A 21,354-nucleotide genomic window follows, 5' to 3' on the forward strand; every position below is an offset into this window, starting at 1 on the left:
AGCTTATCCCTCAGGTCTGCCAGAGGAAAAAGGATTTGGAGGAAATACCATATTAAATCTAAATTTCTCAAAAATTGATTTCTTAAAATTGATTTTTTTTTGGAAAAAAACGCATTTGTCAGCAGGGGCTAATTGTAAAAGGCACGTGGCTTGTGCACACAGCCCTGTGAGCACTCTCTTTGCACAGGCTGTTTTCCTGCTTTTGTAGCTCTGCACCAGTGTCGGGATTCATGGAGCAACCAGCTCTATCCTGATGCCTGTAACAGCACAGAAACCCTAGGGCTGGATTTGGGGTGAGTTGAGGAGGGATCAGACCCAGGGGCAGATGCCAGGCAGCTGCAGAGCTGCTCCTGTGAGCCCTGCTCTTGCTGCCAGCTGCCATTGTGCTTTCCAGGAGCTCTGGTGAGGGTCAGCCTCCAGGCATTACCTGCTTCCTTGCAGGCTGCTGTGATGATCTCCTACCACCAGCAAGCATGGGCTTGAGCAAAAGCCGGTCACCTGGATCTACAGGGTTGTGTTTATTATTATTTTTTTTTTTTTGCAAGCAAGCTGGGTGATCTGAGCTGGCTGTTGGCACTGCATCCTGTAGCATATGACAGATAATCAGCCTGGCTGTTGGCCCACGGAGGAGGTGAGGCTCCTGTGGATGTGTGACCTGGGAAGGCACGGCAGCTCCATAAATCACTGCCTGCTGCTGCCCGTGCCTTGCACCTCTCTCTCTTCAGCTTCTTGGCAAATTCAATATCTGCAGCAGGGCTCTGGATGGCTCCTTGCCACTGGGTGAGCTTGCAGTCAGTGTCTGTGCAGGGCAGGGAGGCTTCTGTCCAGTCCCTCACCCCCTTTAATGTCATTCCTCAGACAGAGAAAATAACTTGGATAAACTGCTGTCTTGCTGTGTTCCTTGTGCTGGGGAGCACGGCTCCTTATGGACACCAGGACTCCTGCCCAATCCTCCTGATAATGGCCTGAGTCTTTAAAAGCCAAGGATTGGTGATAAAGGGTGGGGTTTCTGGGTTTTGAGTGCTGGTGCTCAGTCATGCATCAAGTTTCTACTTTATGGGGGTTAAACTTAGCCAGGTCTCCACTGCTCTGCTGTGCTCATTCCCAAACTGCCCTGGGAGCTGGGAATGGGGTCTGTGCTGCTGAGCCTTTTTCTAGAAGCAGTGAAAGCTCCTTTGGGGGTGCCAAACACCCCATTCCTGGAGGTATCCTCAAGAGAAGTCACTGCTGCCAGCACCCTGCTCCAGGAGATGGGGGATGCTCAGCTCAGGGAACAGGAGCCCAGCAGTCTGTGAGGAGCTGTGCAGACTGCCAGCACGGAGGGCAGAGAGGGCACTTGCTGCTCTCTGGGTGGGAAGGGAAGTTGCTGATGTGATGGAGAAAGGCTTTTTCCCTCTGCCAAGCTGCCTCCCACGTCTCTCCCTGCCTGCACAGGCTGCCCAAGGCAGTGTCCTCGGCGTGACTCCAGCTGCGTGCCAGCTCTGGCTCTTCACTTGCTCCTCTGGGATGTCTGTACTTCTCCACTTAGTGTGGTGCATCCCCTTGGCTTTTCCCAGGCTTATTTGTTACTGATTTGCCTAGCTACTGTTACCATATCCTGGAGGGTTCTTCAGGTCCCCTTATTCCTCCTGTTCTTTGGTGTTCCTCTGTGTGAAAGGAGTCATTTCCAGGCTTTTTACCAAGTTTCAACTGTTTAATCCCATTGAGCCCCTCCCAGCCCTAGGTCCTTTCCCAGTGCCCATGCAGCTTTTCTCAGGCTTTCATCCCTGCAGCCATCAGCTTCCTTCTCTGAGACACTGCCCTTCAAATGCCAGTGTTTGGTTTTTTTGGCCAAGAAGCATCTCTGGGATCTGCTCTATCAGCTGTGCCCCTCTCCTTTACCAGCAGCCTCTTGAAGGCCCTTGGGAAGCTCTCTGGTTGTCCCCACATGAGCTCTGTGATGTTTAGGGGACATGGCCATGGTCTCTGCTCTAGAGAACACCTGGATGGTGTTCAGACAGGCACCACTCACCTGCTTTGGCTTGGGAAAAGCCAGCATCAGGTCAGATGCTGGCAGAGATCCCAAATGATGGGAAGGGTGAGCAGGGAGGACTTTTGCTGCCAACACCACTCTGAGCACAGGGGTTGCACAAGTATCCATCCATCCATCCATCCATCCATCCATCCATCCATCCATCCATCCATCCATCCATCCATCCATCCATCCAATCTTGCCTTCATACACATTTTCCTGCCTTGCAAAGCCCTGGTTCTCCCTGGCCAGTGCCTGCTTTCCTAGCCCCAACCTGCAGACCAGCAGCTCATTAGCATGTCCTGGCCATCCCAGAGCTGCTGATTTACACTGTGGGAACCTTCTCTCTCTGTCCAAACAGCATCTTGTGTGATTATTATCAATAAAAAGCTGTTGTTCGTTTTCCTCAGGTATGAGCAGGAGTACAGGATGTGTATGGACATGCTGCCTGTGTGTTTTCAGGAGAGACAGTGTGATTAAAGGTCAGATGGGTTTATTACAGACAGAAATGCATTTTGGCTGCTTCAGGCTGGAGCAGAGGTATCAAAAACTGTTGGACAACCATTGCAGGGGTTGTGGAACTTCCAGAGTAGGCTCTGGAAGACGGTCCCGCTGATAATGAGGAATTGTCTCTTACAGGGTCCCGTTAGATCATAACACTGAGCAAGTGGCATTCCTGGGAGGGACTCTGGTGTCCTGCTTGTCCTACTTGCCTTTGTATTTTTGTTGTTTGTTTTTTTGTTTTAACTTTCCAAGATCCCATATAAAAACTATAAAAAGAGTTATGTCACTAATTAAGAATTAAATGCCAAGAAACACTGTGGGATGTCTTCCCAAAGAACCTGGAAATGTGGAGCTGTGGGGTGGTGGCTTCCCCTGTGCTAAGGACATCCTTTTGATGCATGTGACCCCAAACCCCCAGCATTTCTTGGGCAAAGTGACTCTTTTATTATCCCTCAAAGCCAACCATTGGGCAGGGAGAGCCCTGGGGAGGAGATGTGGAGCTCCCTGATCCCTCCCACCTCTCCCTGAGACAGGAGAGGAGATGGAGGAGATGGAAACATGTAGCCAGCAGGTTGTTGAGCCCAGGCTGGCTCCTTGTTGACTTTTCTCAGCTCTCTGCAGCTGGGACCCTTGGCATGCAGGCAAGGGGTGCTTAATGACCACTGTGGGCTGATCCATTGCTGAGCTCATGGCTCATTTCCAGGCTCCCCATTCCTGCCCTCTATTTATGCCCCCCTTGCTGGCCATAAAAACCTTCCAGGCTCTGATTTATGACTCTGTTGTGTGTTTCCAAACAGGGCTTGTGTTACCTCCACCTCCATGGGCTGCCTGTTGGAGAGCCCTGTGGTCCCTGTGGCCCCCAGGGGAATGGTTGAATTTTAATGATGGGTGGCCATGTTCAGGTCTGCAGTGGCCAGCAAACCCCAATACTCAAGCTTGGGGCTAAAACTTCCTTATTTATTATCATTCCACTCTTCCTCATGGAATTAGGATTTCTCTGCCATAGCTGGCTGGTAATTTAAAGAATCAAAGAAATTTTGGTAGGGCAAGAAATGAAATTTATGGAGATCTGGGCTTGCTTATGATGGGTCTAACTCCAGCAGTATCTTTGCCTTATTTTAGGGATGCCAGCTAAAAATCCAGTGTTGACTGAATATAAACTTGGCCCTGCTACTCCCTGTGTGCCCACCAGCCCCTGGCATCTCATTTTGACATGTCTGTGTGCTGTCTGAGGTGCTGCTGGGTGGAAGGAAGCATAGAGACTGCTGGCATTGGATGGTGTTTTTTCGGTGGTGACTGTTTTCTCTCTCATTTTGCTTTGTTTTGTGGCAAAGGGGAACAATTTCTCATTAGCTGGAATTTGCTGACCCGTGGGTGTCCCGGCACATAGCCTGAGAAATGTGAGGTTAGAGGCTAAAAACCTTCCTGGAGCTTAATTGGACTGACAGAAAGCTTCAGCCATGGGTGGTGTCAGCATCCATCCCTGTGTGGTGGAGGCTGATTTGGATTTCAATGCAAGCTCTTCCCCTTGGTGTGGTCCAGAGGAGCTGATGAAGCAGCTACTTGAAGCTATTTTTCTATTTTTATGTGAAGTACTCTCAAGGAGAGCATGGCTGTGAGCAGCACAGTCCTGTGATGTGAATCACAAAGCTCCCTGTGCTGTGAAAGCCCCACTGTGGCTGCACTGCTCCCTGGCTGTAGTGGCCTGCAGGTGATGAGTTACACTCTGGCCTGGCTCTGGCTCAGCTCCTCTGCTCCCTGGCTGCTCAGCTTCCCTGCAGGGAGCCATCGATCCTCCCCAGCCGTGCTGCTCGACCGCTGGCGGCTGCTGCTCGTCAGCACAGAGCCTGCCAGGTGAGACCTTCAGGCATCACAGCCCAGCTGTGTCCTGCAGCCAGGCACTGGCTCCCACAGCAGCACAGGCTCTGCCTCCTCCTGCCAAATGTCCCTGCCTGCAGTGGGGGCTTGGATCTAGATGAGCTTCGAGATTGCTTCTAACACAAACCAGTCTGTGGTTCTGTGATCAGAGCAGAGGCACCAAGAGGCATTTGAGCCAAGCACAGGAAAACTGCTTTTCATCCTCGAGGCTGGAATTAAAGTCTGGAGTGAGGGTAGGTGATGGGAGCCGGTGGGTTCACGTGGAAAGCTCGTTCCTGCTCCTCTTGCAGCTCAGCTAGAGATTTCATGGCAATATGAGCACATGCTGTCCTGCTTTGGGGTCGGTGCCTGGCCACTGTTCTGTGCAGGCAGCATCTTGATTTCAGTAATTTATAAAACCTTGGGAATTGGCTTCTGTGGAAATTTGCTGTGTCCTGCATGTTCCTGATGGGAGCTGATGGACATGGGTGCAAACTGTTGCTTGAAGGGTTGGGATGAGCCCAGCATTTATTGGCCAGAATAGGTATATTGACTTGTGTTGTTTTAAAAACAGCATGATTGAAAGAATTGACTGAAAAACTGGGGTTTGGGGAGTGGGGGTGATGCAGTCATGGGACACAGCACATTTGTCATTCCTGTGTTAGCTTGAGGTTTCTGTCTTGTGTGCTGGGAGACAGAGGCACATTCCAGACACCAGTCCCCTCTCTGTGGCCACTGCTATGAGACACATGTGGTGACACCATCTTCCTCACCCACATTCTTGTGTGTCATGTGATTGGGCTCATTTCTTGCTCTCTCTTCTCTTGTAACCTCCCCATCAGGCCATGGAACAGAGCTGGCTTTGTGTCTGGAAAGCACCAGGATCTCTCCTGGCAACTGGAGCAAAACCTACAAAGAAGAGGAGATGAGAGCCAAGTGGGCGGCTTCCTAAACGTGCAGCCTGCAGGGGCTGGGACGTGCACATCATACCAAAGCAGGTTTTTAATATTAAATAGATGGAAGGAAGATGTCTCCTTTTGCCTGAGGGATAAATAGATCTGAAACTCATCCTAGACTTTGCTGCTTGTTGCATCTGAAATATGTGTGTCTCACCCTGGAATCGAGCCTCTCCAGGAGCTGCCAATACCTGGCTACAACTCATGTGTAAAAATGCTCTGGTATTCATGGTGTATGTGGGATGTGATGGAAATTCTCTTGGGAGAAGCATCCAGTGAATGGATTTGCCTCTTTTTTTTCCCCCAGTCCATAGCTGTGTGCACCCCATGGTCTGGACGTGGTGCTTCTCATGGTGCCACCATGGTGTCACAGCTGTGGTACTCTGGTGCCCTCCCAGTGCTAAACCTCCTCCAGGAGCTGTGTGGGTGCTTCAGGAGGTGCATCCTGCTTTGCAGGGACTGAGCACTGTCTCCTTCCCTCCCAGCCCTTCCCTAAACAAATTTTACAGGTGTGAGCCCTGAGCACCTGGCTTGGCTTCTCATCCATGATCCACAGGCCCTTCAGGACAAAATGCTGTTTGTAGCTGTGGGCAGGCAGCTTATAGTGCAGGAGAACTGCTTAGAAAACTCTCCATCTTGCTACTGCCATTTGCTGGGAGATGGATGGGACAAGAGAAGGATTTTTTTCTTATCTGCTTGGCCATGAACCTCCTGGTCCAGCCATGGAGGTGGATCATAGAGCTGAAGCTGCTCTCTTGTCAGAGATGCTTGTTATCATGGTTGCAGTGTGGAAGAACATCAAGAAAATATAACTCTGCCAAAATTTAAGTAAAACCCTGCCAAAACCTGGCAAATCTAATCTGAACTTGGGCAGTTCCAAAGCTGCTGGATGTTGGCTCTCTAAAAGGAGAAGAGCTGCTGCTGTGTCTTGGGAAGACCTGGAATGTGGCTTGGGGATTCAGAGCCTGGCACGGGGTGGATCTGGGGTGTCAGCAGCATTTAGGAGGTGCTGTGGGCAGTGATGTATGTTGTATGATGTTAATGGAGGGTTGTAGGAAAGAAAGAAGGAGCAGAGCAAAGGAAGGATGAAGGATTTTCTCACTTGGAAAATACTGGTATACTTAGGAACAATTTCCCTGCCAGAAAGCTGTGGCCAATGTCTGTCTTAAACGTTCCTCTCATTGATTCATCTCATTTCCTCCTTGCTCCTCTGCATCATCCTCTGCGTAATTCCTCTCTCTCCTTTGATGTTTTCATCCCCCATGTATTTGTAGATTATGGCTGTGTCCCCACATAGCTGTCACTGAACCAAGCTATCCATATTTAGCTCCTCTAATCTCCTCTTCCAAACCAATCCCCTCAGCCTGTTATTTTTGTGCCTCTTCTTTGAACTTCCTTCACTTTGTCTCTTGTGTCCTTTTCTGTCATGAATGGACCAGTGAAAGGTGTCCCTGCCCGTGGCAGGGGGATGGAATGAGAGAAGTTTTAAGGTCCCTTCCAATCCAAACCATTCTGAGATATTAAGATGGCATCTTGGAGATGATCCCCTCTGGGTCACTGAAAGGATCACCTTGGGTTGGTGCTTGGCTGTTTTATGTATGTCTGTAACTCCATATTCCCCCTGTTTTCTTGCACAGGGACTCTGAATGTGAGTGGGATTTGCTTTTGGCCCTCTTTGAGGCCTTGGAGCACAACCCAGTGCCACAGCTTTGGCTGTTGTGGAAGGTCCAGCTGTCCCACACCACATTCACAGCTTGGTTGATCAAAACACCCCCAAACAAAGCCCATCTTTTACCCCACACTCCATCTCTTCTTTGTCAGCTCTGCTCTGAGAACACCAGGGCCTTTTACCACATCATCTCTTGTGCTTTATGAGTATAAAAGTTGGTTTCTTAGTGGTGTAATAAAACCACATCCCTGCACGTGGTTGTGTTGTCTGCCATGGGTCTACAGTGACAGAGTGGTTGTGGTGGCTTTGTCCAGACTCACCTGGAAGTGGGCACTGGGTTTTGGGATGGATGTGGACAAAGCTGGTCCCTGGACTGTGCACCAAACAAGCAGAGAAACCCATCCTAGATGAGACAGGGCTGAGCCCAGCTCGTTTTTACTTCAAGGCTTGGATCCATCTTCTCCCTTCTATATTGACAAGAATCCAATTTTTTACTGAAATGATTTGTAAATCCTGAGCTGTCTCCCCTCTGACGGGTTCCTGTGCATTGCAGCTTTTCAAAGGTAAGACTTTGTGCCTGGATAAGCATTAATTAAAAGTGATTAAATTATTAATGCTCTGAGTTTGCATGTAGGGTTGTGGGTGTGTGTGCACACGTGGCCGTGCCCTGACTTGAATTGCTGGAGGCCTAGCAGCCACATTGTCCATATTTTAGGGGTTTAGATTGGTGAGACTGAGGTAGAGGAAAAAATGGGTGAAAAAACCGAAGGAAAAGTTGAGGCAGGCAGGTGGAGTTGTGTTATTCCCCAACAGAGAGCTGAGCTGCTGTGCCAGCTTCTTTCCTCAGCCCTGACCTACCAAGTGTCAGCTTTGGCTTGCAGTCCTTGCTTGGTGATCCTCGCCAAGGTTTGTTGGTAACTTTTGTGTCCTTGCTGTCTCCAGGAGCCTGCTTTTCCAGCCTCTTTCAGACTCATCTCTTGATCCGCTGGAATGGAGATTCCAAGCTCTACAATATGTTTTTCATCCCTAGGGTGGTGGGGCCTGTGCTTGGTGCTCAGGATGCTGGCCTGTGTGCTGTGTAGCACAAGGCAGACCCTGTAGGCAAGTTAAAGCCACTTGCCATGAAAATCCTGCTTTTTCATCTGATTTCTCATGCCTGCCTTGCAGATTTGGGTTTTAGGGATGTCTGTAGTTTGGCTGTTTCAGCCTCTGTGTCATTTGGCCAGGTTTATGGAGCTGGTGGTTATCAGATGGCTCTTAACAGTGGCTGGAGCTGCCTGTGGTTTGTGAAAGGTCTCATAGATTTGTATCCTCCCTCCAGGAGATTGATGCACTGAGGCACTGTGAAACCTTTTATGTTCTCCTTTGCCTGCTTAAATGTGCTGGTCAGCAAGTGCTGTTAATGGCAGCTATTGAGCACTGCTCGGATCCTCGGGTGCAGCTGCCTGGTTATTTTGGTGGAAAAAAAACAGCAAAAGCAAGACTTTCCCTCACAGTATTTCTTCACATAGAAACCTGACTTGCAGGAGACATGGCTGGAGTCAGCAGTGCAGGGGATGCTGGAGATGGAGATGTAGGAAGCAGAAATATGAGAAGCCAACCACGCATGTGTGATGGTTGGCTGTGTTGGCAGAAGGGTGGGTACAGGTTGTGGGGTGTAATGGGGGATCTGGGTTCCCAGTGGGAAGTCACTTGCTGCCATCAGAGCTTTCCTGCTCAGGCAGCACTGCCAGAGGTGAGGATGACCGCTGACCATGGCAGCAGCAGTGCTGAAGAAGGAGCTGCAGGCTGGGTTGGTCATTGTGAAGGATGCTTGTGGCCATCTGTGGTCAGGCTCTGTGTTTCCAATAGTCTCTGCTCTCCCATGACCCAGATGCATCTCCATTACTTTTCCACATGGAATCTTTCCCTTTTTCCCCACCAACTGAGCTGCTTCACTTTTTAATTCAATAAATGAGGAGACCTGTGGGATATCAGTGCTTGATGAGGCTGAATGGAGACCCAATGCCATGTGGTGGGACTGATGCACAGAGGTCCCAGCTTGGATTTCTTTCCCATGTCTCTCACTTATGTCACCTGTCCCCTTTCATCACCGCTCTTCACTACCTCTCTCCTGCTGGAGACACCTTTTTTCCCTTCCAGGAGCAGATCTGATAGTCTTGTAAGTGGTTGGAGCAGGTGACTTGGTGCCAGCACGTCTGCCTTGGATACTATTCCTGGCTTTATTGGAGACACAGTAATATGCAAGGCTGTGCCTCTGCGGTGTCTGCCTCCTCTTGATCTCAAAACGCTGCAAGCACTGAGATAAGACAGGCTGTGTTCAAGCAGTGATTTTATTCCCCTCTCCTCTGCAGAGAGAAAGCAGCTCCTCGTAAGTCATGCTGGGTTGTATTTGCATTTCCCCAGCAGTGTGGCTGAGGTTGATAGCATCCAGCTGTCTGCATCAGCTGGGTACTTGGATCAGCCCCCAGCACTGGCATGGTGGGAGGTTGTGCCTCCAGCATCCCTGGGCGGGATGGCTCACCCTGACATTCCCATTAACTGTGACCACGTCTGGTTTTGGTGGTGCTGGTGGTGGGGCTGGGAGCTTTATGCAGATAATCCTCTTCCAGGTTTTGGTTCCTGTGGCCAGAACAGCCTTGCTCAGCCAGGTCCACCCCAAAGTGCCCAGATAAAAATGAGTCTGAGTTGGGAATGTGCTGCCAACCCCAGCATTGGGACTGCATTGTGCCACCCTTTTGGCCACCATCTGCTCTGGTCATTCTGCAGGGACTTGCTGGCCAGGGAAGGTGTTTGCATGGATGGAGGCAAAGCCCCTCCTGCATCTCAGAGCTGGAGCACAGGTGCTTGGTATGGCCAGGAAAGGACATGGAGGCACCTTTTGTAGGTAGTGCGTTCCCATTACACCTTGGCATCAACAGCCCCACAGCTGGGAGATGCCATGAATCCCAAGTCTGATGGGTGGAAGCAGATGGTGATGAGCACTGGGAACAAGTTGTGAAGGAGAGTGGTGGGGAATTGGCCTCTCTTGGCACGTTTTTAGGGGGATGCTGAGAGCCCTGGGACTGGGAAATTGGGATCTCTGCTCCTTAAAACTCCTTACTTCCCATCTGAATTGCCTGGCTCTTTGGTGGTGGTGCTGGCCAGGAGGTCCCACGCTCATTTGTCTTCTCTGAGTGGCAAACTCAGGGAGTGCAATGCTGAGCCCACTGCATTCTGCACAGATGGAAGCACATGGGAGCGTTCATCCTTCCTTGTGGCATTTACTGCTTCTTGGTAAGGGAGGGCTGTCACAAATGTCAGTCTCTTTTTGTTGGAGCAACTGCCCTGTTGCCCTGTGGGCTCAGATTTGCCAGCGAAGGAACCCAATATATTCCCCAAGTGTTCCTGTGGCCTGTAGAAATAACTGGCTTTGTTTATTTGAGCTTGTGTTTATCCAGGGAAAGGAGACTTTTGTCTAGAACAGAATCCTTTTTTTTCACATCTTGATGTCAGCAACCTCAACTTCCTGCTGTAGCAAGAGGGGAGAGCAGTGGGCAGCAGCATTGGGATCAGTGCCCCAGGCCACCCTCCTGGCTCCATCCTTGGACCTGACACTTGTGCCACCATTATGTCCCTGCATGTGGGTGTTTGTTGGAAGCTCTTGTTGGCTGCTTTCTTGCTGGAGTAATCCAGGCAGCAAACAGTCAGGGTTGAGTGGCACCTGCACTGTTTGGGGAGGGGATCTTCTGGAGCCTGTACCTCCAGTGTGTTGGGATGGTGTTACTGGGGGATGTGACTGGGAGCTCTGCTTGCAGGTGGATTTAAGATGGAATCATAGACATAGTGGGCACCAGAGCCAACAAAATGATTTTGTCTTCAGGCTCTGCATACCCAGCTTTGGGGGTCAGGTTGGAGAAGACTCTTCTAAATTCCTTCCAAGGTCAGCAGAGGGGCAGAGGCACTGTGGTGCTGTGGTTTGGGGGTCTAGAGATGCCCACTGAAGATGCCTGTCACCTGGGTGGATCTGCTCCCTGGGGGTCTCTCACCAAGGAGCTAACATTCCCAGCTCCTACTCTGAAAAAGCAAAGCTGTGGGGCATATAGTGACAGGAATGAGAAGATCAAAGCTCCCAAAGGTTGAGCTGAGCTGATCAGTGACATGGGACGTGTTGAGAGCAATGCTCCTGTGATGATAGAGCACCTTTGGTCCATGTTCTGTCTCCTGATGCAGAGTCATGAGTTTGTGACTAGTAACAAGGCTCCCTCTTGGCTTTTCTTGTCTCTGTGTCTGCAGGAGTGAAAGGACCTTGTAGGTGAGAAAAATGATACATGTGCTGCATAGCTTCTTCATGTGGGGGTACACTGGAGCCTAGAACCATCTCACATGCTTTGGTGGTCTCAGCCTGAGTTCTTCTGACAGATCTGGGGGTGCCCTGCACCTTCATACCCTCTCTACCCTTGGAAATGCACTGCAGATATCTCTGCTAGTTGCACTTCTCGGGAGTTTTTGCTTTTGGCTTTTATCACTCCAAAATGCATTTTTCTTGCCTGACTTTTATTATTGAGGACAAACCAAAATTCTCATAAATATGAATGGGTGGTCTAGATGACATTAAAACCAGTGGGGTGTTTTTATTTCTGGTTTGCCCTCTTCTCACTCTCTCATTAATAATTGCTGCTGTTCTGTCCCCTTGAGGGCAGCTGATGCACTAACCAGTGCTGCTAAGATGGCAGGCACTGCTCTGTGTGCATCTCTCCATGCCAGCACCCACTGTGGGACCCCACTGCACCTTCCTGGGGGTGGCTGTAACGAGGGGTAGGATTTAATTATCCCCCAGAGCCTGGCATGCCGCGGCGCCGTTGGCATCGCTGGGGACTTTGGGTGGATTTGCTTTTCCCCCAGCGAGCAGAGGCTGTGGCGGCCGCTGCCGCCCGGGCTTGGCTCCGTTCCACTTGTGTCCTCGGCGCTGGTGAAAGCACGTTCCTCGTGATGGGAAAGCCTCCGCCACAAACACAAAGGGCTTTCAGCAGGGGAGGCAGCGGCGGGCAGACACGGATGGCCAGCGCTGGCACACTGCAGCTTGACCCCATCTCACTGCCACAGGGGTGCCTGCACACACACCAGCTTCCTCCAGCAGCCAGAGTGCTGCCGGTATTTCATCTTAGAGCTTGGAAAGAGAAAGAAATTTTATTTCTGCAAGGAGTATTTAGGGCCCAAAAGAAGTATGGGGGGGGTGGCCAGAAGGTACAAGGCTCATTTTTGGAGCTGGGGATCACAGCCCTGGAGGTGATGTGCAATGCGCTGCTGTGGGGTGTGAGTGCTGCCCACCACCCCCAGCCAGCATTGCCCCAGGCTCCCTCTCTCCCTCCGAGGGCAAGAGCAGCCAGAGGAGCTACCCCATGATATGTAGGGCTCTCCCAGCCATCCTGCATCTCCTGACCTTGCTCAGCAAGCAGGAGGGTGAAAAGATCATGGCAATGAGAGATAAGGCACACATAGAGGGGGAGCTGAATTTCAGGGATTGATCCATGTGGCTTTTCCTCCAGCATGGCTTTCAGTTGTTTTTTTTTGGTTGTGTCCCAGTGGAGAACCTCTGCTCCTGCCCTCACCCTTGAAGAAGCATCCTGAACCTTTTTATTTTGCTCTGGAGCTTGGGGCAAGGGAGCAGGAGAGCCGCCTTGTCTCCCCACGGCTGCTGAAAGAGGCTGTTTATTACAGAGCAGGGTGAGATATGAAATCCCATCAAGCCGCCTTGCTTATTAGAGATCTCAGTGAGCTGCTTATTATGCACCATGGCATAATGCAGATTACGAATGTGACCGGGCGATAATTAGCAGAGCTGGAACTGTAATTAAACGCTCCTGAGCTGCGCTGTGGTTTCTGTTGCAGAGTGGAAGGAAGCTGAACGGTCTCAGCAGGTCTCCAACATGCACACACAGCCTCCACTCCCCAGGCAATGGGGGAAAGTGATCCCTGCCACTCCCTGGGCTCTTCCTGCTGCCCACCACCCTGGTTCTTCCCTGCCTCTTCCTTTGCTGGTGACTGACGTGTGGTTTGCACATCAAGGAGCCCCTTCTAAGAAGCCTCACACTTCCTTGGAGCATCTTGCCCTGGATGTGCTGATGAGGTTGCTGTGTTTTGGGGGGTGATTTTCCTGTGGGAGTCTTCTGGAAGCTCCTCTGGCAGGCTTCTGGGGTGGTTTTATGCCAAAACCACCCTTCTTGAATCCCATGGGGTACACTTGGGCCACTGGCCCTATGGCAGCCTTGGAGGTGGATGGTCTGGAGATGGGTTACTGGGGGAGAGCTGGTTCTGTTGCTGGGAGATTGGAGGTGGTTGTGGATGACAAGCTGTGCTGCTGGGGAGGGCACTGTGGGGTCCAGCCACTGCTGTTAGAGACCTCCAGGCCATCTTTAGTGCCAGGTGGGCTGCATGTTGCTCTGATGAGCTGTCTAGAGAGAGGATGGATGCAGTACAGGGAGAGGGCTGCAGACAGAAGGTGCTTTGTGTTCTGCTGGAAAAGCAAATCCACTTGCACTATCAGAGCCAGGATGTGATGTCCTCATCTCTGCTCCTCTGCCTAGAGATTTGTGTCACCAGGGATGTGGAGAGGATCTGTGGGTCAGCAGTTGGTGGGGACATGTGATGCTCCAGGTGCTTGCTGTGGTTACCCTATCAGGTAGGGCAGGCTGGGTTGGACATGCAAGGTTCTGCTGGAGTTGTTCTGAGGGGGATGTGTGAGCAAGAGAGAGAGCAGGCAAATTTGGCAGCTGGTCAGGACCAGGATGGGAGTCAGCAGCAAGGCTGGGCTGGTGCCCATGTCCACACTTGGTAACCACAAACTTGGGCTCTCCAGGTCTGTTATTTTCCCTCAGAGGGTCTGGGAGTACAACTGGGTGCTCTAGAGGAATCTATGCCTGCTTGAAACAGGAACCCAGGTCAGCGCTTGCTGCGGATGTGATGAGTTTCCTCAGTCTGCTTCTCTTCTGAGGTAGCCCGGTGTCTAAAGATCACAAATGGTGAAGAGGGGAAGTCTCAGCTGAAGAGGAGCCGCTCACCCCTTGCTGCAGGTCCTCGCAAGCCAAGGTGTAGGGGTGGCTGGCCGTGGCTGGCTTGGCTGATGAGCCCCAGAGGAGGAGGAGGTCTCCACCTTGCCTTGGCCAGCCACAGAATCCGCCCATCAGCCATCCTCCTCCTGACACTGCTGTAATCTGCTTGCGTGGCAGAGCGGCCAAGGGCCTTGGCTTCTCAGCAGCAGGGTTGCTTGGCTGGGCTTCCTCTTGGCATGTTGGCTTGTTGGCTTTCCAAGCCCGGCTCTGGCTGTGGGATCTGGTTTCTGTGTGCAAAGAGAGCACAATGGCTGGATCAGGCTCTGAAGCAGATACTTGCATAGGGAAGAGGGATATGATCCAAGTGCCTGTGTCTGCAGGTGGTCACAGGGTGGTTCTGGAAGGAGAAGGATGTTGGTTTTCATGGGTGCCAGAGGGAGTCTGCTACTCGTTTGTCCTGTCCTGCTGGTTGAGCAGAAGCTCTTCTAGGGAGCCATGGGGTCCAAAGTCATTGACTGCATTAACATCTGAGCCATAGCCAAGAGGCATCCTCAGCAGGCATGATTACAGAAGCCGTCGGGGAAGGAACTTGCCATGAGCTCTTTCAAGCAGGAGCACAGACATCTCCTGCACAAGGACTTCTGGCTGTGATCTCTGTGACTACAGAGCTCCCCAGGGTTACATGGGCATGGGCACGCCAGGGCAGCAGAGCCCTGCGAGATCCTTGTCCTCTGATGGTGTGTGGAACCTGAGCTGAAGGTGGCAGTCCTGAGCTTGAGGTTCTCCAGGAATGTAAATATCTGTTGATACTTGCTCTCCCTTCTGTGTTGCCAGCAGTATTCCTGACAGTGACCACATTTCTCTTTTCCCCCACAGATGGAATCTCCAGTCTCTACGCCTGCAGTGCTGCCCTTGCACCTCCTCGTCCCCGTGGTGAACAACGACATCTCATCACCGTGCGAGCAGATCATGGTGCGCACGCGCTCGGTGGGGGTGAACACGTGCGACGTGGCCCTGGCCACCGAGCCCGAGTGCCTGGGCCCCTGCGAGCCTGGCACCAGCGTCAACCTGGAGGGCATCGTCTGGCAGGAGACAGAGGACGGTGAGTGCCATGGAGCTTCATCACAGGGGAGTTGTGGCAGTCCCTTCCTTCCCATGTCCCTGCTGTGGTGTTCTTTGGTGTCTCTTGGGCTTGCCCGCCACCAGTTGGGTGGTCAGGACAGAGGAGCCGTGTGAGAGCAGTCCATAATCCTCCAGTAGTAAAGGGAGTAATGGGCCAATACTTGCATCAGCCCCATGTGTTGCGTTATCCCTTTGCCCAGACAGCAGGCAAAAATCTAAGCTGCCATTTCTCTGCCCTTGGACAAGAGCTGACTTGTTTTGGAGGTGCCAGGGGAAAGGCCGTGCCAGCCGGCAGGGGAATTCGACAGAGTTGACTTCATTTTTGCTTGGCAACCCGCAGGTCTGTCACAAAAACACTCAAACCCTGGGAGGTGGCAGAAATCTCCTGCTGGATTAAAAAACCCCAGTGGAGCTCTCAAAATCGACTCAGTGGGAGATCAGCCTCTCGCCTCTCTTGCCAAGCCAATCCAATCTTTTTTTTCCACTGGAGCTCATCTCATCCGTGCACAGCTTGGTTTGCTTTCCCAGGTCCTTTGATGGGTTTTCATTGCTCTTGGGGCTCTGCCAAGGAATGCAGGGATGAATAGGTGGCTCAGTGGCCCATGGCAAGCGCTGGAACTTGGCCTTCCCTCGAGCCTGAGTGGGATGCTGGAGGTTTCTGCCTTGGGAGGCACGGGGTGAGCTCCTTGTGTTTGTGTGTGGAAGCAGAAACAGTCCAGAAGCACAAAGGTGAGAGAGAGCAGTGGTGGTGGAGGCTGGTTGTTGGGTCATCTCAGCCAGGTATCCATGTGCTCCTCTTGGACATCTGCTCCCACTCTTCCATTGCAGTTCTGTGCAGAGAATGAAGCTGTTGGCCTTTATCCCAACCACTCCTCACTGAGACTCTGTTACTGGGGATGGAAGCTGAGCTGAAATCCCCATTCCCATTATCTGCTTCCAGTGAGGTTCTCTTCTTGTCCTGTGCTTTAGGAAGGTGGGGGTGGGCCCAGTTTGCCTTTCCTCTCTTCCTACTGGCAAACTGGTTTTGAAACCATGGTTGGCACACGACCAGGTGCTGCAGTGGCTGCTTGGGAAAAGCATATTGAGAAATAGCACCAGAGCTGTTTGGGAAGAGAGCAATGGATGGACTGTGCCAGGGAAGATTGGAGTGTCTAGCTTGGGATGGGGACCTTGGCACTCTTCTCCTTTACCATCCATTCCATATGGAAGAAAAATCACCCTGGTTGAGGCAGCTGGAAGCTGTAAGTGTGTTTTTTCTGCTGCTCCAAATCAGAAGGATGTCACATGTAAGACTTGTGAGAAGAAACAAAACAGGAGAGTTCAGAAGTCCTCCTCTGCACATCCCAGGGCCAGGGGATCTGCAGGGTGGATCTGCTCCAAAGAAATCTGTGGAAGGTCTGCACTCATGTACCACCTCCCCAGCACTGCGTGATCAATGTCTCCAAGAGCCCGATCACTTTGTAGGATACACACCTTCAGCTGGGGAAACTGAGGCACAGCTGGGCTGGGTTTTGAGAAACACAGCAGCACAGAGGAACATTGGCACCCTTCACTTGTGGGGCCCCCCCATCTCCCCAGCCCCATCAGCCTACTGTCCTGGTGTGACTTCCCTCAACCCAAAAGCCCTGGAGCTGCAGAGTTCCCTGAAAATCCCAGGGCTGCTGGAGAGCCCCATGGGCAGCAGCAGAGCTGAGGAGAGCTTGCACCTTGTAGGGTGGTTTTGGGTGGAAATCCAAAAAGGGTAACAATGGCCGTGCCAGGATGGATGAACTGAGCATCCCTGAGGCAGGGAGCACAGAAACTTCCCTCCCTGCCAGTTCCTGCTTGAGAGGCCTTGCCATGGGAGTGGTTGTTGTTCTTTTCTCCTGCTCCTCACCCCACCGTGGAGCTCCATGCCTGCCCCTCAATTCTGCAGCCACCATTTCAGAGCACACCTTGGAGGTGTCCTGTGATTTCCCACAGCCCAGATATTTTTAGTCTGTGGTAATTCAGTGATGCTTCTCTGCCAGTTGCCACTGTTGGGAGCAAGGATTTCACATCCAGTTCTGCACAAAAAACCCTGATATTGCCTTTGGTCTCTTTGGGTCTGCTGTGTGCCTTGGCTCAGTCACACAGCATCTCTCGTCCTTGACTGTAAAGGCAGGGGGAGCCAGCCCTGGTTTTTGCCTGGCATCTCTCCCCTGCCTTCCCCTTGTCAAAGATGGAGTCAAGGGTGGTGCTGGATCTGGCTGTTGGAAGCTGGAGCTTGTGAAGTGTCCAGGGATGCAGCAGCCATCTCCCCTCGCCCAAAGGATACAGAGGAGAAAGCTACACCAAGGGCATGTCTGCAAAGTCAAAGCATCTGGAGACTCTCCTCATATCTCCAGAGGGATCAGTTTCTCCCCTTGCTCCTTGGGATGTAGCAGCCTCACTGGACTGCTTGGAAGGACCCCAGAGCAGTGGAGCAGCTCTTGGCTTGAATCAAGTTTGGAATCACTGGACTAAGGAATGGTTTAGTTTGAAAGGGACCTTAAAGCCCAGTTCATTCCACCCCCTGCTGTGGAACCAGTTCATTCCACCCCCACCTTCCACTAGCCAGGGTTGCTCCAAGTCCTATCCAAGTCCCATTGAACACTTTTAGGGATGGGGCAGCCAGAGCTTCTCTGGGAAACTTGTTCCAGGGCCTCATTATCCTGCCAGGAAGGAATTTTTTTCCCTAATATCCAATCTAAATCTCCCCTCTTACAGCTAAAGCCATTACTCTTTGGCCTGTCACTTCTTGGCCTTGCAAAAATCCCTCTTCAGCATTCTTTTAGAGATCCCCTTCAGGCTTTGGAAAGGACTCTTAAGATCTCCCTGAAGCCAGCCTGCTCCTCTCCATGTGGGTCTGCAAAATCGTGGAGAAAAGCTTCTAAAGCCAAAGCCAAAGCCTGGCAATGCCTGGAAGGATAAGTTGGGCAAGAAGGACAAGTCCATCTGAGATGGGAGTGTGAAGCTCCAGTGAACCTGATGATGTCCTTTCTTCCCTGAACCAACTTTGTCCTCATCTCCCACTAGAAAATATGCCATGAGTCCATGAGCCTTGCTGAAGGCATCCCAGAGGGCTCCCAGCCATCTGGCTCTGGGCTGGGTCCACCTTCTCCTCCACCATTCCAGGCTGGTGTTGGCCCAAGGTCTGGTCTAGCTGGCAGTGACACTGTTATTCTTGCTCTCCTGCGGCCATGCTGGTGACACTGTCCTTTGCTGAGCCTGGCTTGCACAGGGATGTGTTTTATCAGGACACTTTCAGTGGGGAGCAGCTGTGTTGGGAGCTCCCCTGGTGCTGCTGTGTGTAATTCTGATCCTCAGGAACTGAGGAACAGATTATCTGATGTGATCACACCAGGAAGCATTGCTCTCTTGGCTGCCTCACGAGCTGCCAGCTCTCCTCCATTCCCCTCAGTCAAGCTGGTGTCACCTGGCTTGGATCATGTCACCTTGTCACCTCCCCATGGTGCCATACCAGTGCTGATCCCAGCAAAACAAACACAAACCCTCTGAGCTATGAGGATCATGGTGTGGCAGCACCTGGAAAACATCAGCACAATGGACATCCCTTCCTCCAGCTCCTTGCTGGGGTGTTTGTGGCAGGTTACCATGGCTCAGGTTTCTGTACTCTGGACATTTGGATTGTCCTTTTGCAAACTCCTCATGAGGGTATGGTGGAGCACAAGCCTGCCCAGGGTTGGCACGTGCCAGTGGACATGTCCTTGCTTGGAGCAGGAGGGAAATGCAAGAGATAGGGATAGAATGGAGAAGATGGGAGGGTGAGAGCAAACACTTCTCAAATAGTGGCTTAGATGCTTCCTCTGCCAGCTGTCATGGGAACTGTGGGGTCTCATCCGGTCTCATGGACTTACACACCTTGAACTTCTCTTACAGGTGGTTCTTCCTTCTCCCAGTCCCTGTCTTTGCCTCCTCCATCAGCTGGTGTGGCTGGAGCAGGTGTTGCTGGGGAAAATCAAGGCAAACAAGTCACTGAGCCCCTTAGCTGTGGGTTACCACAACTGCAGGCTTCCTTCATGTGTTTGAGTTTCTCCAAGAGTTCCTTGTTAATTCATCAGGCCTTCTGGAATTTCTGCCTGAATTTTCTTTGTTGGGATGCATTGCTCCTGAATTAAGGGATGATCCTTGGATGTCACCCAGCTCCCTTGTGTCCCAGGCCCCTCCAGCACTCTGTCCCATGGCACTCAGTCAAATGGGTCTCTGAAGAGGCCATAGTCCTCTCTCCTGGAGTCCAGGGCAGTGATCCTTCTGTGTGCTGCAGTCCCTGGGAAGCAGTTGGATGGCCAGGGACACTCATGCACCATCTGAGCATCCATCCCTGCATGGTATGATGGGATGATGCTGTCTCCCTCCGGCCCTGCTGGGGAAACCATGTTCCAGTTGCCTGTTGAGGTTTGATAGAGGGCACTTCTCTGTGAGAAGACACCAGAAACTTCCCCCACGTTGGACAAGGTCAGCTGAAGCAGAGCCTATCAGTGATGAGGGCAGGATAATGTATTTAGGAAGGGGAGAAAAAGCAGCCCCCATTCTGTATCCCCCTGTGCTGTTAGGGGGCAGAAATGTAGAAATCAGAAGTAAAGTTGAGCCTGGGAAGAAGCCAGGAGAAAGTCTTTTAAGGTTTGGTTTTATTTCTCATTACCCTACTCTGATTTCATCCATAATAAATTAAATTAGTTTCCCCAGGGTGAGTCTCTTTTGCCTGTGATGGTAATTGGTGAGTGATCTCTCCTCACTGGGTGAGGTGACAATTATGCTGGACAGCTCTGTGGTGTCCCCTGTGTCCTGGCAGGAGCATGGTGGCCATGAGCAGCTTTGGTGTTGTGTCCCAAAGCCTGGGCACGACAGGTCAGACAGGATCTCTGCACATGAGCTGGGCTTATGGAAAAGCTGGAGCATCCTGGAAGTAATGCAGCTGGAGGGGAAACAGCAAAGATCATTTTAAAGATGATGCAGCTGGGGAAGAAATTAATGGAAGAAGGGACATCCCAAAGCCAGGGCATCCTGGAAGTGATGCAGGTGGAGGAGGAATTTATGGAGATGTTCTTGGTTGGGCTTGGGGGGTTTATCTTTGAAAAAGGGGGAAATGTGCCTCAAGATGCCCACAGCACCTTGTCCTCCATCCCACATAATGCCAGGATTTTCTCACACACTGCCTTCCTGAATGGCAACTTTGCACCATCACCAACCCTTAATTTTTCTAGCCAGGATACAACTCTGATGTGAGCATTTGGTAAGCAGGATGCTGAGTGGTTTGCACTCAGATTTGGGTGCTATTGATTCCTTAGGAGCTTCAGAGATGTCTCCTTCCCATAAACCAGGTGGGGTGGGAGTTACCCAAGTGGGATTCCTTCTGTTCAAGAGCATCGGCGTTCTTGGAGATGTGAAAGCATTGCTTCCTCACTGCTGCCCTTGTCATGCCTGCTCATCATCCTGCCGTGGGAGGGGGACACAGTGGGTGAAAAAAGCTGCTTAGGATCTATCCTGGGGTTTAAATTGTCCTGGGTTATTGTTGGAGGATTAGGAGGGGATTTGGTATGATTGGTTGCAGCGGGTTAAATACAGGCTGGTGTGTATTGGAGGTCTGGTGTTCCAACAGGGAAGGAGACACGGTGCCAGCTTGTTTTGCCCCTTCCTCTTTCATCTCTCTCTTGTGACTGTGGTGGTCGGGATGAAAAATGCCAGCACTTCTTTCTAATATCACGCACTGGCCCCGGGATGCACAAGAGACTCCGGTGGTTTGCCATGCAATTAACTTGCAGGGGCTCACGTGGCCTTCTCTGCCTTCAGAGGGATTGAGCTGGCAGGGAGAGCAGAGGGACTGGGAGGGATGGGGCCTGGGTTAGTGCTGCGTGTTCCTCAGTGCCTCCCAGGTGCTTGGGCAGCTCCTGGGAGGATCCCACAGCAGCTCCCCAGAGGTGTCCTGGCAATGGTGGGGCTGGGTTGGGGTGCAGGAGGCAGCCAGGAGCTTCTTTGGATTTTAAGGAAAGGGGGGCAGGCTCCTGCCTGCCAAAACCTGCTGCATTAGGAGGAACAGAAGGCCATATTCCACGTGCCCCCTTTGGGATGCCTGGAACCAGCATCCCACTGGTATTTCCCTGAGTTGGGCTGTGGGTTCCCAGCAGTCGGTTGTCTCCACCATCACAGCCTGGCCATGTCTTTGTTAAGGCAGGTCCCCAGCAC

At 51.7% G+C, this 21,354-nt stretch overlaps 1 protein-coding gene across 1 annotated transcript in view; it reads left to right on the forward strand.

Annotated features, from left to right (window-relative positions):
• ZNF609 (zinc finger protein 609) overlaps window positions 1-21,354 on the forward strand; it is a 50,021-nt gene that overhangs the window by 18,184 nt on the left and 10,483 nt on the right. Inside the window, exon 2 of the mRNA XM_074549691.1 lies at window positions 14,905-15,130. Coding sequence (XP_074405792.1) covers window positions 14,905-15,130 — 226 coding nt within the window. The remainder of the gene's footprint in view (window positions 1-14,904; window positions 15,131-21,354) is intronic.

The sequence above is a fragment of the Zonotrichia albicollis genome, chromosome 11 (genome assembly GCF_047830755.1).
Source record: "Zonotrichia albicollis isolate bZonAlb1 chromosome 11, bZonAlb1.hap1, whole genome shotgun sequence".
NCBI classification, from domain to species: Eukaryota; Metazoa; Chordata; class Aves; order Passeriformes; family Passerellidae; genus Zonotrichia; species Zonotrichia albicollis.